Here is an 18,945-nt window from a genome sequence, read left to right as displayed (position 1 = left end):
AGGGTTAACAATATATATTAAGAATGACAACATAATTTAACAAAAATAATAACATAAAATTGATTATTTATGGCTTCACTAGATTATCATTTTTATTAAATCAATTTCATTGACTTTTCTTTTAGAGGTGGAAGTCTTAAATTCAATCATAATTTGATTGGTTGTTTAAATACAATGGAAAAATATCTTAGATTTTTGTTTTCTTGCAATAAATTAATGTAATCAAAATTTTATTAAAGTCGGATATGAATAAAATTGACTACACAAAATAAAAATATCTAATTGATTAATAGAGTTGTTCATTGCGGGTCATCCAATTAGGTCTAAATGTTTGTCTAAAAAATGAGTATTTGGACAAAAAGTCAAATTCGTTTTCTAAACATGTTAAGCCTCGGGTGAATTTTTTTTCCTCGGGCCCGACCCAACCCAGATACATGTCTAGAACCTTTGTTTTATTGTTAATTTTGCCTGCTATATATTTTAGTTGCAGCTATCTTAGTATAAAAACTTTTTAAGTATTTTTAATTTCTTGAGAAACATTTATTTTAATATTTTTAGTGTTTTTGATATATTATATTTTTAATTTTTTATATGATAAAATATTTTTAAAAAAATTAATACAAGTCGGCCCAAGCGTATCAACTGGGCCTAAAATATTTGGCCAGAGCCCTGCCAAACCCATGGACAACTCTATTGACTATTATTTAAATTCTTAATTGAATTGGTTTAATTAAAAAAATTATGAAAATGTCTTCCTGTAATTAAAATAAATAATATTATTCAAAATATTTTTATTTTTCACTTTAAAAACCAATAAAAATATGCATATAGTGAGATTTTTAATTTACTACTCAACTAAAAGTTTTATTGTATATATTTTAATTTTATTATGCACGCTTTATTACCTCCATCAGTTTTATATATTCATAATGTATTTGATTGAGTTTGTATCACAAGTTAACTCGACACCGACTTAAGATTGATGACAACACCATGAGAAACAACTTAATCTAATTTTGTTCATTTTAATAACATACATATTTCATTTGTTATTATTAATTACTTTTGTACCATACCATAGTCTTCATTATTTATTGTTTTAAACGTACATTTGTATTTTAAATTTGTGGTTTCTAAACATATACGTTTATAATAAGATTTTTAGTATTAATAATGTATTTAGTTGGCTTAGTGTCACGAACTAACTTGACGCAAACGAAGATTGATGACAACACAATGATAAATAATTTAATTTATTTTTAAATTTTAATATCGTACGTATTCCATGAGTTTTATAATTAATTTTAAGTCATACGTTTGATTATTTACTTGTAATTTTCACATACATACACGTAAACTAGAGTTTCTAGTACATATTTATTGAAGTTATATTTATTTATTTATTAAAAATCATATGCAAATACCAAAAGTGAATGTATAAATTTGAACTTTTGTTGAATACATGTTTAAGATATAAATAATTATTTAAGAAAAAGGAAATTTTGAATAACATAAATACTAAAATAATAAAAACTTTCTCAACTTTATCATTGATTTAATATACTTTTTCACTCATGATTGATTTATACCAAAAGTAACACCAATCTTATAACTTATCTAAATAAATTAATCGGAGGATCATCTGAAGCAAAGGATAATATTTATTTTATAACCTAATAAACTTTATTTAGATGTAGCAAAATAGAAAAAACTTTTAGGAGTTCCTTTTTTATAAATAATTTATACATTATCCTTTTGGTGACGTTGAAGGACTTTTGGTAAGGTGCGGATAAACTTAAGGGGATTCTACGTTTGTGGATGATAATGTAGTGATATGTTGTGTAGCGAACGTGGGTATTTTATTAGTCGAACACTAATACGTCGCCGTGTCACCGTCCACGTTCTTCGACTTCTTTTTCTTTTTGTTCCTTAAGTATTATCAATCCAGTTATATTTTATGAAGATATTTTTATCTTTTTTCATTAAAATTTAATCATAAATAAAATTGATTTTTATATATAAATACTTATTATACTATTATTTTAAAAATTTGATAGAATTTATGTCACTCATCCATCAGTATCCATTTAATTATTGAAAAATATTATCTTTACAAAATTTAAACTTAAAAACATCAATTTTATTATTAATAAATACTTGATAGTTATTTTTATACTTTTGGCAAGATAATATTTTTATTCTTTGTAACGTCCAATCATAAAACCTTTCAATTCGTAATCCAAATGCTGCTTGGAAAGTTTATTGGAATATTCTATAACATAACTAAGGGGTTGTAAATCATTTAAAGACCTAGGGGATAAGTTTGGATTATTTAATAAATATTAAAGTTTTTTAACTAGGTTAAAATATATCAATATTCACTATATTTTTAAATTTTAAAATTTAACATCTATACTTTTATTTTCATAAATTTGGTCTTTTTATTTTTCAAATTTTAAAATTCAGGTTCAATTGTTAACATTGTTAATTTTTATTAAATTTATTAGTGTGACATTTTGAAAAAAATACTCACTTGATTGCCATCTAATTAAAAAAGACATTGTTATTGTACTGAATTTAACAATATTAGTTATTGGACCGAATTTTAAACTCGAAAAATAGATAACTAAATTCCTAAAAATAAAAGTATAAAAATTAAATTTCAAATTTTCGAAGAGTAAAGAGACTTACGGCAGGTTTACTTATTCGAGAAAAGTTTTTGAAATATTCTTCATCAGGCAACCAACCAGACTCCAATAATAGATATTGCCCCTATCTCAAGAATTTATCAAGAATTCTAAAAGATTGATGGAAAGAGTACGCCACAATATAATACCACTTGAACTGTATGTAGCATACCAAGAGTATAGCACATAGTCAATTAAAAAAAATTAGCTAACACATTTCCATAAATATAATTAATTAATTTTTAAAAAACAATATTTTCCCAAAATCTAAAATTTAATTTATAGTGTGGACGAAACCAATAAAATACTTGTCAAAACTAAATGGTCGACCACAGTTTGTGAAAACTTTGTTAAAATATCTTTCATTTTTTATTTAAAAAGAAAAACAAATTTGTTGAAAAGAAGAGAGAACAAAGAATTTGAATTCATGAGTGGACTATACTAAAGATCACTAAATTGAAGATTGTTTGCTTTACAACCACAAGCCCAAAGCAACCAATACAATATATGCCACGACTTAGGATGTGAAATAAATTCAAAAAAAGAAAAAAGAAAAAAAAAGAAATTCCACATTACATGGGAAATGTCAATAACATAGGTTTATTGCTAAAACTTTGTTATCTGCAATTGCATCACAAATTAATCATTGAAAGTTAATGAACTGTACAAATGTATACATAAAAACACACACGGGGGCCCTTTCTATCCCACTTCCTCCCCATGCTCCTTTTCTTCTTTCATCTCAGTATGAAAAGCTACACTTGTATGTACATTTGAGACAATGGCCTTTTCACTTTAGTGCACCTTGATATGACTCGAAAATATAACCTTGTCGATGAGCCACTCGATGCAGCTGATCATAGCCTGCGAGTACCCCGGCTCCTGCTACACCAAGAAGCATATTAGCAGTAACTCCTCGGAATAGTGCAGAAAACCCCTCGAGTTGAACAATCTCACGAAAAGCATGGATAGCACCGCGATACTTCTTGGATTGTCCAGAGGTTAACATCATTCGGCGTCGAACCGTGTCGAAGGGATAGGCACAGACCCCGGAAACTGTGGTGATACTCCAACCCAGGAAGAAGCTAGCAAAGAAATTCCCCTGCAATGAACAAAAAAGATATGATACAAAGTAATTTTATGTAGTCAGCAATTAGGAGTACTTATTATATGATCATGACTGGTTAAATTTCAAACAGCAACGACAAATAACTATATCCTGCGCCCTGAGGCACCGAGATGCATATTAAGAAGATTTGAGATCATAGTCCATAATTGTGTATCCAATCATCTAAAGTTTTTCCACATATGATCGGGCTATGTTTACTAACATAAACATTTACCATCTACAAAGCTAAATAGGAGCAGTTGTGAGAATACAGTTCTACAAGAGAGGATTGGATGCTCACCTCGAGAGGCCCCACTAAAAGTATAGGCTTCATCGTGTCATAGATCCCAAAGTACAAGCCACGGTACAAAGTAATCCCCATGATTGAAGCCCCAAATCCTCGATATAGGCCCACAACGCCATCAGTTGATAAAGTTTCACGGTATACATCTAGTAGCCCTTTGAACTGGCGTTGACCATCAGTACCAAGTCTAGTACGCGCATAATCCAAATGATACAAAAACAAGGATGTAGTTGCTCCAGCAGCACTCCCTGAAGCCACATTTCCAGCAAACCACATCGCATAACCATCCTTCTCTTTCGAGCGCCCAAAAATGCTTTTGAAGTAACCTTTAAATGCAAAGTTGAAAGCCTATGGATAATCGAACATCTGTTAAGTAACAAAATTAGGCAGGACATATACTTGCAAAGGTAAAATGTAAAAATAAGTAAATAAAGATGTTTCATGCTAGCAGAAAAAGATTTCAAAACATCCCAGTACAGATATATCAAATCTGGGACAAAAGCTTAACTTGTTCCATAAACAGCAAGCCCCAAAGCTACCATATAGCTAAGGATTGGTAAGGAAGATAAAAAGGAGCCTTGCTCAAATTACCCAAGTTTGATTTACTATTTCTTAGGTTGAGGAAACTAAAACTTCTCTACTAAAAAGTTAACCCGTTTTCTTTCTTCCATTTAGTTCCTGTCTATGTCTTGAACTAATATGAAAATGAAGATAAAGTCTCTCTGTAATAACTGAAGGAGAAGTTCTTTTGTCCGCAACCTTCGTACCTTAGCAGGTAAAGAGATTTTCCTTTAACCTCAGTTTGTCTCTTCCATGCCAAAGACAAGAAAATCTAGTAGTTGGTGTAGGTACATCAGGAAGATCTTAATCGATAAAATTCATCAGTTGTGATGTCTAATCACTAATACTAACCAAGTACATACCAACTACAACATGCCAACATTAAGTTTTCTGTCCTTAGAACCTCATCGAACATGCATTACAGGGATAGATCTCAAAGGCAATTCATCTATGAATAGCATATAGTACCTTCCCCACAAACAAACGATTGCCAAAGTCATAGAAGATTAAAGCATAGGAAAACCTAAAACTCATGACATAACACCACTCAATTAGTGGACCTTTTAAATAGAACAGCATAATGATTATCCATACATTAATGGTTCTATATTGGCATCTTTCAGTAGTTGTACAGATTAATCTGAAGCAGCAAGCACAAATCAACGAAAGCTCATAAAGTAGTTTTTAACACTGATTCTTGCAATTGTCCATAAACGACTTCATCAATTAAAAAAGAAATACCATGTCATTTAAATACCCTAATCTGTCAAATTCAGGCATTACCTAGTTCTTCAACATTATTATTCAAGTACATGATCAAAATTAAGGACCAATAAAATGGAAGCATAAAATCCAGCAATGAGAAACAGAACAATTTCTTTATAAGTTTCCTAGTGCGAACAATCAGCAAAATAGAAAGTCATAAGTTTCAACCTGAGTAGGAAAATATCTGATGACATTGGCTTGGTTACCCCTCCAGAAAGAGAAAAGACCTTCCTCCGTCAAAACCCTTTTAAAGCAATCACCAACACCATTATAAGGTTTCTGAAGGCTTCCCCTTTTTATCATCTCCCCTTGATTTTGCAACAATAGCTTCACTCTTTCAATGGGGGCCGCTGCGCTCTTTGACAGTATAGCAGCCATTCCAGCCATCACAAAATCCATTGAGAATTTCTCAGATTTATTCTTACCGATTTCCATCTTTTCTCTTGGATATCTTTCTACAAATGCCAATACAATAAACCCAGAAACAAAACCCATAAATTTCCATTGAACAAATCAACTAACCAGGAAAAAAGGGAAACACCCAGATTAATTAACCATAAAAAAGAGAGTGTAAAACTGAGTAATATGAATGGGAGTATGGAAATTCAAAAGAATAGAATTAATAGAGAAAAGGAAAACGTGAGGAAAGAGAGGGATTGAAAGGGAACGTGAGGAAAGAGAGGGATTGAAAGGGGAATTACCAGAGCGAGGGGAGGAAGGGAAGGAAGCTGATTCCTTTAGGATTCCTTGGAGTTCACAGAATTTGAGAGGCTGCCACCGGTTGTTCTAATCTATTAAATTAATGGAAATAAAATGGGAAATCGCGATGGCTTACGTAACATTTATTACAATTTGCAAATAAGTCCTTAGGCTACTATGCATAGGGTTAGGTTTTTTGGGGCTTGAGACCTGATGTTCGGACCACATGGGTCCAGCTAAGTTGGAAATTGAATCAAGTTGAACCCGTTTAAGACTCAAACTTACTTTTAAGGGTTTTAGAGTTCTTTATCATTGAACCCTATTAAAAAGATTAATGATTAATAGCTGTGAGTTGCAAATTGGTTATTGAAGTTATTTTTTGTTACTTTGTTAATTGTAGCGTTAGTTTATTGAAGGTTATTATTCGCTGGTTCAATGTTGTAACACGTTGGTTCTTTGGACAGTTGAGCATTGGTTCTTAAATGAAAAAAACTCTCTCTTTCGGCTTTCTAACTAAAGCCTTCATTGTTGTTTCTTCTTCTCCAAACCCATTATTTTCTTTCTTATTTTCATTGAATAGTTTTGTTGGTAAATTCTTAAGGTAACTCCAATTCAACATATATCGAATCGTGGTTCTTACCTGTAGATCAAGAAGGCAGTGCGTTCTTAAGAAATTGCTACTTTGCCTTCAATCTCACATCCAATTGATACTTTAGATTCAGTATTAGATTCACGTACTACCACAAAGTTTTGTCATCCTTTCACATATAAAAGGGTGAATATTAGGCTTAAGGAATTTCTTGATCGCTTTACGATGATTCCAACAATCAGTGTTCAATAGGGAAGTCAGGTCCAAAATAAAGTACATGCTATGTATGTTCAACAAGATTGTGCTCTTGTCTCTTGGTTGCTTTCACAATAAGTTTACATATGTAACGCCCTTCACTCGGTCCGGTCACCAGACCCGAGTTACGAAATGTTATAACACAAAACATTACAAATACAGATGTTTAAGAACAAACTCAAACCAAAATTAAGTCATAATAATCATTTGGTACAATTTAAAACCTCTTTCGAGTCTTATACGAGCTTACGAAAGCTCTAAAGTTGACCCGGGATCAAACAAGGACCAATTAGAAACTTCTTCAAAAAAGAAAGGCAATTATGTAAAATAGAGGCCACACGGCCATGTGTCAAAACCATATAACTCTTTGAAGTCATGCGGTGAAAATCTCCAATTTTTAATTTCAAAAGTCACAAGACCGTATAACAAACTGAGACCGTGTGGATTAAATTTTATTATTTCTACAATACTCACACGGCCGTTTGGCTGGCCCATGTGACAATTAGGAATTGTGTGGTTCCAAAAACATTTTCCTACCAGTGATCACACGGCTATGTCATGAGCCCGTGTAGAACAAAAATAGGTCATTTGGTGCTTGTTTCAAAACCAACTATTAAAAGTGACCTCAAAATTGCATTTTAGCAAACATAAACCTACTCAAAACATGCAAGTTCCATGCCAAAACATAACTTATAATCACCTAATCAATTCACAAAACTAATATGTCACATTTGGCACCAATTCACAACAAATGCACATAAATCTTTCCAAACCATTTCATACCACAAGATAGTTCATATGTGCATGACCTATTATGATTAACCATCCACATTTGCACAACAAAATACTAAGCCTATGAGCATGGCAATTCATCACATCCATAATTTTCCATAAGTGTTCAAAGATCAACAATGCCACAAAACAACTTTACATTACAACTGCTAGGCACTCCCATTTACATGCCATGTATAACCGGGTTAAATGACTAAAAATCTACCGAATCAGGAGATAGATATCGTAGGCTTCTCGTAGATTTGATTGACAAGTTTCGATTGACATGTTTCCTATAATACCAACACAATTCCAACAAGGTGAGATGGTATACTTTATCAAACATAAAATACATCAAATAGAAAGCTTGACATTTCATAGTTTTTAAATCTAATTCAACCACATTTCTTCCATCTATGTATACTCAAAATTCCGTTATTCAAGTCTTTCATTCTCCCTCATTTAAACATTAAGCTCATTTCATAACCTACCAATTCCACATTCTACCTCTTTTTAAACTACCCAATAAAACATCGTAAAAGAACTCAATACATAACTGCAAATCACATCTGATGCTCATCCGAGCTAATCATATACATTGATATCAGGTTACCCGTCCGAGCTAAACCTTTTAATGACACAATAAATAGCCTGTCCAGGTCTATATATACATGTAAGGTTACCCATTCGGGCTAAACCTGTATCACATGTATCTTTGAGTCTGCAACAAATGTTGGATCTCGAAATCATCGAAAATCAACCTGTAACCATGTGTATAAGAGTTTTACTGATTTCATCAAGATAATTTTAACATATAAATTCATCCTCATTTCCTTGCAATTTAGTCCGATATCACCTTTTATACCAATTTGTAATTCATCCAAATTTTCAATTGAACACTTATATATATGCATTTATTTTCAATTGAACACCTATATATATATGCATTTAGTTACAATTTAATATCTTAGGCATATTTACATCATATGAACTTACCTAGAAAAATCAACAATGGATAAGGCGTTAGGGACTATTCAACAATTTTCCCTTTTCCACGTGTATCCTCCGGTTATTATAAATCTCGATCTAAACCATAAGTTAATTCAATTATCAATTCCAAACATTATTTAACAAAATAATAAAGTTATATTACAATTCAATTTCATCTATCAATTAATCCCTTAAGTTTTTCATTTATTCAATTTAGTCCCTAAAATTAAAGATATAAAATCAAAGATATTGTAACTTTCAAATTTGAGCTTCGATTTGAAATCGATCTTAATTCCATCACTATACATTCCATCAAAACCTATATTTATAGAACTTTCATTCTAAATTTAAATTATTACACTTTAGTCCCTATGTTCAAAACTAACAATTTTTACTTTACAAATTAGTCCTTTTTCATATCTAAGCTTCAAATCTAACCAAATAACCACCAAAAATTCAAAAATACATCAATGATAACTTTTTAAAACTTTAACAGTTTCACAAATTAATCCTTGGGTTAGCTAAATCAAGCTCCCTAGATTTCAAAAACATAAAAATTACAAGAAAATAACTAAATTGGGATACCTAAATAAGTGTCAAAAGCTTCAAAGCCTTAGAGAGCTTCTCTTCGACGGAGAAATCAGAGGAAGGGAGGAAGATGAATAAATATTTTTCTCTCTCCTTTCACCATACATATTTGTTTCTTTTAATTATAAGATTTTTATGTTATTTTAATTATAAATTATAATAATATATAATACAAAAAATTTAACCAAAATGTCCACTAGAATTCCTATGTGGTAACCACTTTGGTCCTTAGTTTAAGTTTTCCACTTACAAATCTATAGTAATTTAACTTTTACTATTTTTACAATTTAGTCCTTGTACCTTAATTGACTATCTATTCAAATAAATTCTTGTACCAAAATTCAATATTATACTAAAATAGACTCATAAATATTAAATAATAATATTTAATAACTTAATCATCAAAAAATAGGGTTTCAAAACCACTATTTTCGTCACTACTGAAAATCAGATTGTTACAACATTCCCTATTAGGAAATTTTGTCCTCAAAATTTTTACCTGAAAGTAGATTAAGGTATTGAGATTTCATGGTTTCTTTGAGTTCCCATGTAGCTTCCTCAATACCATGTTGATGCCATAACACTTTCACTAGCGATATTCTTTTATTTCTGAGTTCTTTCATTTCTCGAGCTAAAATCTTTTCTGAATCCTCACTGTATGACAAATTAGGTTGTAACTCAACCTCGTCAAGAGAAATCACATGTGAAGGATCCAAACGATAATGACGCAACATAAACACATGAAAAACATTGTGTATCTTTTCTAGTTTTGATGGTAGAGCCAATCGATTTGCAATAGGTCCGATTCTTTCGAGAGTCTCGTATGACCCAATAAGTCATGGGCTGAGTTTCCTTTTTCTACCGAACCGCAAAAATTTTCTCCAGAGCGAGACTTTTAGAAATACTTTATCACCTATGTAAAACTTAATGTCTTTTATTTTCAAACCATCATATGATTTCTGACGATCCAAGGCATCTTTCAAATGATCTTGAATAACCCTAACTTTATCTTCTGTTTCCCGAATCAGATCAATCCCGAGTATTTTTCTCCCGAATCAGATCAATCCCGAGTATTTTTCTTTCACTCAAGCCAGACTAATACAACAAAGTTTTTCAATTTTATCCATATAAAACATCGTACGGTGCCTTTTTAAAACTCGATTGATAAATGTTATTATAAGCAAACTATGCCAACGATAAGAATTTCTCTCAGCTGCCTTCAAATTCAATAATACAACATCGTAATATATCTTATATAATCTGTATTACTTATTTTGACTGATCATATGTTTAAGAATGAAATACAGTACTAAAATTCAATTTTGTACCTAATGCCTCATGTAATTTACTCTAAAATCTGGAGGTAAACCTCGGGTCTCGATAAAAAAGATAGACAGTGGTACACCATGTAATCTCAAAATCTCAGAAACATATAACTTAGATAATTTCCTGACTGTATAATCGGTTTTGATCGGAAAGTATGTGGACTTCATCAATCTTTCAACAAACACCTAGATGACATCTTTCTTTTTCAAAGTCAATGGTAGTACTGATACAAAATCCATCGTGTTGCGTTCCTATTTCCATTCTGGAGTCATCACAGATTATAACAAACCTGACGGAACCTAATGCTCAGTTTTCACCTGTTGACATACTAAGAACTTTGTTACAAATTTAGAAATTTCACATTTCATTTCTGGCCACCAGTAAATCTGTTTCAAATCATTATACATTTTCGTGCTACTTGGATGAATTGAATAGACACTAATGTGGACTTCGTACAAGATATCCCATTTCAATGCTGAATCATTCGGTATGCACAAATGGTTTCAGAAATACAAGCTACCATATTCACTAACACTGAACTCGGTAGTCTAAGCATTTTTAACTTGTTCTCGCTTCGTTTACAATTTAGAATCACTTTTCTGTAATTCCCATATTCGCTGCAGAAATAACTGTCTAGTTCTCAATTCAACCAAATAAAAACTGTCGTGCTCCGGGGTCAATTGAGTATTCAATACTTTTAAAGCAAATAGAGACTTTTGACTCAAAGCATCTGCAATAATGTTTACTTTGCTTAGATGGTAATCAATGATCAAGTCGTAGTTTTTTAAAAATTTAAGCCATTGACGTTGTCTCAAATTCAATTCTTTTTGTGACATCAAATATTTTAGGCTTTTATGATTGGTGAATGTATGACACTTCTCTTCGTACAAATAATGTCGCCAGATTTTTAAAGCAAACACAACTGTTGCCAATTCTAGATTGTAAGTTGGGTAGTTTTTCGCGTGTGGTTTCAACTGCTAAGAAGCATATGCAATGACTCTGCCTTCTTACATTAGAACGCAACCACTCATTCAGTGTAGCATCGCTGTAAACTATAAATTCTTTCCCAAATTTGGGCTGACTTAAAACTTGAGTTTTAGTTAACATATGTGACACACGACTTAGCACATGGGCGTGTGTTTTGGCCGTGTGTCCCCTGCTTCTTAAAATTTTAAAACAAAATGCTCAAAATTGATCACACGGCCTGGCAAACGGGCGTGTAACTTGGCCGTGTGACTCGTGCACTTAAATGTATTGCAAGTCAGAGAGTTACACGGGCTGAGGACACGATCGTGTGCCCTACTTCAAATGCCGCACGGCCTAAAACACGGGTGTGTCACTTGGTCGTGTGAGCCACACGGCCTGACCACACGGGCCTGTGTCCCCTGCACCTTGGAAAATTTTGAAATCTTGTGAAAAATTCTCTGAGTTTCTGATTTAGTCCCGACTTGTTTCTAATGTATGTTTTGGGCCTCGAGGGCTCATATAAGAGACGGTATGATAAATTTATTACTAATTTCTGATATGAATGTGAAGTAATATGAAATATTTGAGTCTGATCGATAAACCCTAGCAATGCTCTTTAACCTTGTTTCAGCGACGGATACGGGTTAAGGTTGTTACATTTGTTTTTTTATAAATATTTACAGAGTGTCAATAAGGTAGTATTAAAGTGTCGCTAGGAAGTTTTAACGTTTTGGTAGTCAATTAATTAAAAAGGATTAAATTAAAAAAGGTGCAAAACTTGCTAAAGTGATTTAATAGTCTAAATAGTAAATAAAGGAGAACTAAAAGGGCAAATAGACCCACATGGGATTGCTGAGGCACATACGCATAGAAAAATCAAGAAATTGATTTGAAATAAGGGCAAAATATTAAATTTTGACAAATTTAAGTGAAATAAAAGCGAAATTGAAATTCTAGATATTTTCATCATCATTTTTCAATTCTAAAATAGCCATTGAAGAGGGTTCAAGTTTTTTTTTTCAATATTTGCTTCATGTAAGTTTAATTTTTTCTTTTTCCTTGAAAGTTTTATGTTTTGGGACTTTTACAATTAGGTCCAACTAACCATTTCATTAGTTTTTGATTTTGTTGAAAGTTTTGGAAGATACCATTGATAAGTTTATATGATTTTAGTTATTAGATAATGAAATTGAGATGTTGATGGATATTTAAAGGTATTTTATTAAACGATTTTGGATGAAATCATGATTTATGGATTAAATTGAAAAGTTGATGAATTCATGGAAAAATTCTGAAATTTTATGGAATTCATGGGACGCTATTGATATATATGAAAATATCTAGGCTTGAGATAATGATTAAATTGCATGAATTTTATTTTTCGAGACTAAGGATGAAATAGTCATTAATTAAAAGTATAGGGGAAAAACAATAATTTTGCCTAAGATGTGACTTGGATTGAATTGAATGTAAATTTTATTAAATTGATGTTAAATTTCGTAAGACACACGCCTGTGTCTCTCCCCGTGTGGACAAAATAAGGCCATTTCCAAGGATTATTCTTCACCCAATTTCACCTTCCACCTATATAAATATTTAAACACATTCAAGAGCCAATTCAAGACATTTACACCTAGCCAAATTCAAGTCTTATGCATGACATATTAATATCTATGATCAAATGTCCAACTTACCAAGATAGCCTAATACTTATAAACATGTTTTACCAAATACACTATCATAAACTAATATCCAATATGCTTATATGATTTTCCTCATTCAACCCTTTAAACATACTCATCAAGTATATTAAGGCTATTTACATATCAAAACATATCATTTAATAGCCATTCCAATGGCTAATTTCAACCAACATTAAATTGCTATCAATGGTAACATTTAACCTATACACGCCATTATTACCAAAATTAGTTTACTATTTATATATATATACTGAAAAGTCCAAGGGATAGTGTGATGTAGCTCCGACCAACTTCCAACCTTTACGAGCCTCCGAGTATTATAGATCAGAGGAAATAAGACAGAGTAAGCACTTAATGCTTAGTAAGTTCGTATAACGGGAAATTAACTTACCATTCATTTAGTTATATAATAAACATGCATAATACATCTAAAGCAATTTGGCAATTAGCCTAACACATATAACCTTAACAAACATGTTAGTCATGTATTTCATGTGAATAACAAAAACTAGGATGAGCTCATCAGGTATCGAGTTTCTAAGTATTTCATGCATATACAGATAATAGTTTAATTTTGATTTCACAAGTTCTCATGTCAGAATTTCACCCGTTGAATCATTTGAAATCTCGATGGATACTTGGGTAGTACACCTGAAGTGTACAATACTATAAATCCGTCAATTCATATCTGAGAGTGCTTTTATGAACACTTAAATATAAAACTCTCTCTCTCAAGCACCATAACGGGAAGCTTATTGAGCCTTGTAACAGGACGCTTATCTAGGCAATATAACGGGAAGCTCACAAAGAGCCTATAACGGGTAGCTCCAAAGAGCAATTAATGGGTAGCTTTGAAGAGAAATTAACGGGAAGCACCAGATAGCCATATAACGAGAAGTTTAAGCGAGCACTAACGGGAAGCTCACAAAGAACCCTTAATCAGGAAGCTCACGAAGAGCCATATAACGGGACGCTCATAAGAGCTGCGGTGTGCCCACAACACATGCAGGGTCACAACCGATAGGGATTATCTGAAGAACATTTAACGGGAAGCTCGCAAGAACACTATAACGGGAATCTTGAGAGGGCTTGTAACGGGACGCTCTTTCGAGCTACGGTACGTTTGCAACATATGCAAGAACACTACCATTTTAGGAAACAGAACCCTGTATCCATCGAATCTCATTATCCAAACGAGACTTATTTATTTATCAGGGATTTTCAGTTACAAGATCAATTACATACACATATATGACATTTACAAAATTTACATATTCAACACTCAATATAAGCATATAAATATAAGCAATTAAGTTACACGAACTTACCTCAACAATTGTTTGTGACTTGTAAACTACTAATCCAATTCTTTTTCTTTTCCATGATCTAACTCTATTTTTAATCTATCCGGATCTATATGAGTAAATTTAACATCAATTTAATACAATTTACATTCAATTCAATCCAAGTCACATCTTAGGAAAAATTATCGTTTTGCCCCTATACTTTTAATTAATGACGATTTCGTCCCTAGGCTCGGAAAATGAAATTTATACAATTTAATCCTTATCCCAAGCCTATATATTTTCATATATATCAATAGCAACCCATGGATTCCATGAAATTTTAGAATTTTTCCATAAATTCAACAACTTTTCAATTTAATCCATAAATCATGATTTCATCCAAAATCGTTTAATAAAATACCTTTAAATATCCATCAACATCTAAATTTCATCATCTAATAACTAAAATCATATAAAATTATCAATGGTATCTTCCAAAACTTTCAAAAAATCAAAAACTAATGAAATGGTTAGTTGGACCTAATTGTAAAAGTCCCAACACATAAAAATTTCAAGGAAAGAGCAAGAATTAAACTTAAATAAAGAAAATATTGAAAAACCAGCTTAAACACTCTTCAATGGCTATTTTAGAACTGAAAAATGACGATGAAAATATCTAGAATTTTAATTTCCCTTTTATTTCACTTAAATTTGGCAAAATTTACAATTTTGCCTTTATTTCACATCAATTTCTTGATTTTTCTATGCTTATGCCGCCTCAGCCATCCCATGCGGGCCTATTTGCCCTTTTAGTTCTCCTTTATTTACTATTTATACTATTTAATCACTTTAGCAAGTTTTGCACCTTTTTCAATTTAATCTTTTTTAATTAATTGACTACCACAACGTTAAAATTTCCTAACGAAACTTTAATACTACCTTATTGACATTTCATAAATATTTATAAAAATATTTACGACTTGGTTCATAACATCGAGGTCTCGATACCTCTTTTTCTAAATTAATTAATCCAATAAATCCTTATAACCACAAACTTACTAATTCAAAAATCTTTTAAAAACCTTATTTGTCTCGTAAATATTAAATAATAAAATTAATGAGCTCAGTTTTCAAATTTGGTGGTCTTGAAGCACTATTTTCGACATCACTAAAAATTAGGCTATTACAACTCTCCCCCACTGAAGAATTTTCGTCATCGAAAATCTTACCAGTAAAGAGGTTTGGATATTACGTCTTCATTGTTTCCTCCAGTTCCCAGGTAGCCTCTTCTACTCCATGTCGTTGCCAGAGAACTTTCACTAGTGCTACCTTTTTATTTCTTAACTTTTTTGTCTCTCGTGCCAAGATTTTAATCGGTTCTTCATTGTAGGTCAAGTCAGCTGAATCTTAACCTCTATCGAGGAGATAACATGGGGAGGATTTGATCGATATCGCCGTAGCATAGACACATGAAAAACATTACGAATCTTTTCTAACTCTGGTGGTAAAGCCAACTAGTATGTAACAGGTCCAATTCTTTCAGTAATTTCATATGGCCCGATGAATCGTGGACTCAGTGTGCCTTTACAGCCAAACCGAAGTACTTTCTTCTAAGGCAAAACTTTCAAGAATACCTTGTCACCAACTTGAAATTCTATTTCTTTTCTTTTAAGATTCACGTAGGATTTTTGACCATCAGAAGCTATTTTCAGACTATCACATAATACTTTCACTTTCTCTTCGGTTTCACCGATCAAATCGACTCCATGTAGCTTTTTCTTACTGAGTTCAGTCCGATATAGTGGAGTTCTACATATACGACCATACAGAGCTTCATACAGTGCCATTTCAATACTCGACTAATAGCTATTGTTGTATGCGAATTCGACTAAAGGTAAATATTTTTCCCTATTACCTTCGAATTTTAGAACACAACACCGAAGCATATCTTCAAGAATTTGAATCACATGTTCTTACTGACCATCGGTTTGAGGATGAAATGTAGTACTAAAATATAACCGTGTACCCAGAGCTTCTTGTAGCTTTTCCCAAAATCGAGATGTAAACCGCAGATCTCTATCAGAAATAATGGAGACTAGCACTCCATGTAATCTGACAATCTCATAAATATATAATTCTGCTAATCTATCCAGGGAGAAATCCATACGTATTGGGATAAAGTGTGCAGACTTCGTTAATAGATCAACGATTACCCAAATGGCATCTTTCTTTTTCAGAGATAGGGGCAATCCCGACACAAAGTCCATAGTAACTCTTTCCCATTTCCATTCCGGTATTGTAACTGGCTGTAATAGTCCTGAAGACACTTGATGTTCAACTTTAACTTGCTGACATATCAAACATCTAGAAATGAATTCAGAAATGTCACTTTTCATTCCCAGCCACCAATACCTCTTTTTCAAATCATTATACATTTTATTACTCCCCGAATGAACAGACATGGTACCATTATGAGTTTCGTGTAAAATTTTCTGTATAAGCTCTGAATTCTTCGGTACACCTACTCTGCCTCTGAATAACAGGCAGTCATCAGGTCTAATCTGAAACTCTGAATCTAAAACCGATTCACACAGTACCCGTTTAGCTTGTAGGTCATCATCACATTTCTGGGCTTCACAAATCTACTGTAAAAATGTCGATTTAGCTTTTAACTCAGCTATGATTGAATCACCATCAGATAATGACAACCAGGTGTTCAATGTTCACAAGGGAAACAAAGATTTTCTATTAAGAGCATCTGCAACCACATTTGCTTTTCTGAGATGATAATCAATAACCAGATCATAATTTTTCAACAGTTCAAGCCACCTGCGCTGTCTCAAATTCAAGTCTTTTTGCGACATCAGATATTTTAAACTTTTATGATCGGTGAATATGTGGCACTTTTCACCGAACAAGTAATGCCGCCAAATTTTAAGTGCAAACACAATAGCCGTCAACTCAAGATCATGTATCAGGTAGTTCCTTTCATGTGGCTTAAGCTATCTAGAGGCATAAGCTATTACTTTTCCTTCTTGCATTAAAACACAACCTAAGCCATTCAATGATGCATTACTGGAAATTACAAATTCCTTACCCGATTCAGGCTAAATTAAAACTGGTGCTTCGGTTAATAGGGCTTTCAATCTATCAAAGCTTTGCTGGCATTTATCAGACCATTCAAATTTCACATATTTCTGTAACAACCGTGTCATCGGAGAAGCTATCATTGAAAATCCTTGTACAAATCTCTGATAATAACCGACTAATCCCAGAAAATTTCTAAATTTAGACACATTCTTCGGTGGTTTCCAATTAACAATTGCTGAAATTTTACTCGGATCAACTCTAATACCTTTAGCCGACACTATATGTCCTAGAAAACCAACTTCCCGAAGCCAGAATTTGCATTTGCTGAATTTAGCATACAATTGTTTCTCACGTAGAGTTTGCAGAACAATTCTCAAAGGATCAACATGTTCATTTTCATCTCGAGAATGTACCAGAATATCATCAATGAATACAACAACAAATCTATACATATACGATCTAAAAATTCTATTCATCAAAATCGTGAACACTACAGGTGCATTTGTCAAACCAAATGGCATAACCAAAAATTCATAATGTCCATACCTGGTTTTGAAGGCTGTTTTCGGTACATCCAACTCTTTCACCTGTAGCTGATAATAACCAGAATAAAGATTAATCTTTGAAAACATAGTAACACCTTTCAGCTGGTCAAATAAATAATCAATGCGAGGCAATGGATACTTATTCTTAATCGTGACCTTGTTTAACTATCAATAATCAATACGCAGTCTTAAAGACCCGTCTTTCTTCTTAACAAACAATATTGGTGCACCCCAAGGTGATGAACTAGGTCGTGCAAAACCCCTGCCAGTTAATTTTTGCAACTATGTTTTCAACTCTTTCAATTCTATAGGAGCCATTCTATACGGTGTTATAGATATCAGTGTTGTCCCTGGAATAAGATCTATAGAAAATCCACTTCTCAGAATTCAAAAAAAAAAGAAGAAAATTCCACTTCTCTGTCTGGCAGTAATCCAGGTAATTCTTCTGGAAATACATCAGGATATTCATAGACAACTGACACTAATTTAATCTTTGATTCAGAGACTTTTGTATCCAACAAATAGGTAAGGTAGGCATCACACCTTTTTTTGACATATTTCAGTGATGACATGGCTGATATCACATTAGACAAACCATCCGGATTATCAGATTTAATACAGAGTATCTCACCATTCTGACAATACAATACAATATGTTTCTGTCTACAATTTACTACAGCATCATGCTGAGTCAACCAATCCATACCCAGTA

General features: G+C 32.4%; 1 protein-coding gene across 1 annotated transcript; it reads right to left on the bottom strand.

Moving 5' to 3' along the window:
* Positions 1-3,231: 3,231 nt before the first annotated feature.
* Positions 3,232-6,272, bottom strand: LOC105788479 (ADP,ATP carrier protein ER-ANT1). The gene is made up of 4 exons (XM_012615399.2): positions 6,127-6,272; positions 5,594-5,880; positions 4,097-4,447; positions 3,232-3,789 (listed from the first exon to the last, which is right to left on the bottom strand). Exons 2-4 carry the CDS (start codon positions 5,858-5,860, stop codon positions 3,478-3,480), a joined length of 930 nt encoding a protein of 309 aa, XP_012470853.1. The 5' UTR covers positions 5,861-5,880; positions 6,127-6,272; the 3' UTR covers positions 3,232-3,477.
* Between the last annotated feature and the right edge of the window lie 12,673 nt (positions 6,273-18,945).

This window comes from Gossypium raimondii, chromosome 2 (assembly GCF_025698545.1).
Source record: "Gossypium raimondii isolate GPD5lz chromosome 2, ASM2569854v1, whole genome shotgun sequence".
Classification (NCBI taxonomy): Eukaryota; Viridiplantae; Streptophyta; class Magnoliopsida; order Malvales; family Malvaceae; genus Gossypium; species Gossypium raimondii.
Note: the sequence above shows the minus strand (reverse complement) of the source record. Positions and strands in the feature narration are given on the sequence as shown.

Bases quoted from the DNA above. Each gene is read 5' to 3' on its own strand.
- LOC105788479 (XM_012615399.2), bottom strand. From the start codon at position 5,860: ATGGAAATCGGTAAGAATAAATCTGAGAAATTCTCAATGGATTTTGTG. The intron at 4,448-5,593 runs GTTGAAACTTAT...GATTATCCATAG, and splicing joins TCAGATATTTTCCTACTCAG to GCTTTCAACTTTGCATTTAA. The intron at 3,790-4,096 runs GTGAGCATCCAA...TGTTCATTGCAG, and splicing joins TTTTAGTGGGGCCTCTCGAG to GGGAATTTCTTTGCTAGCTT.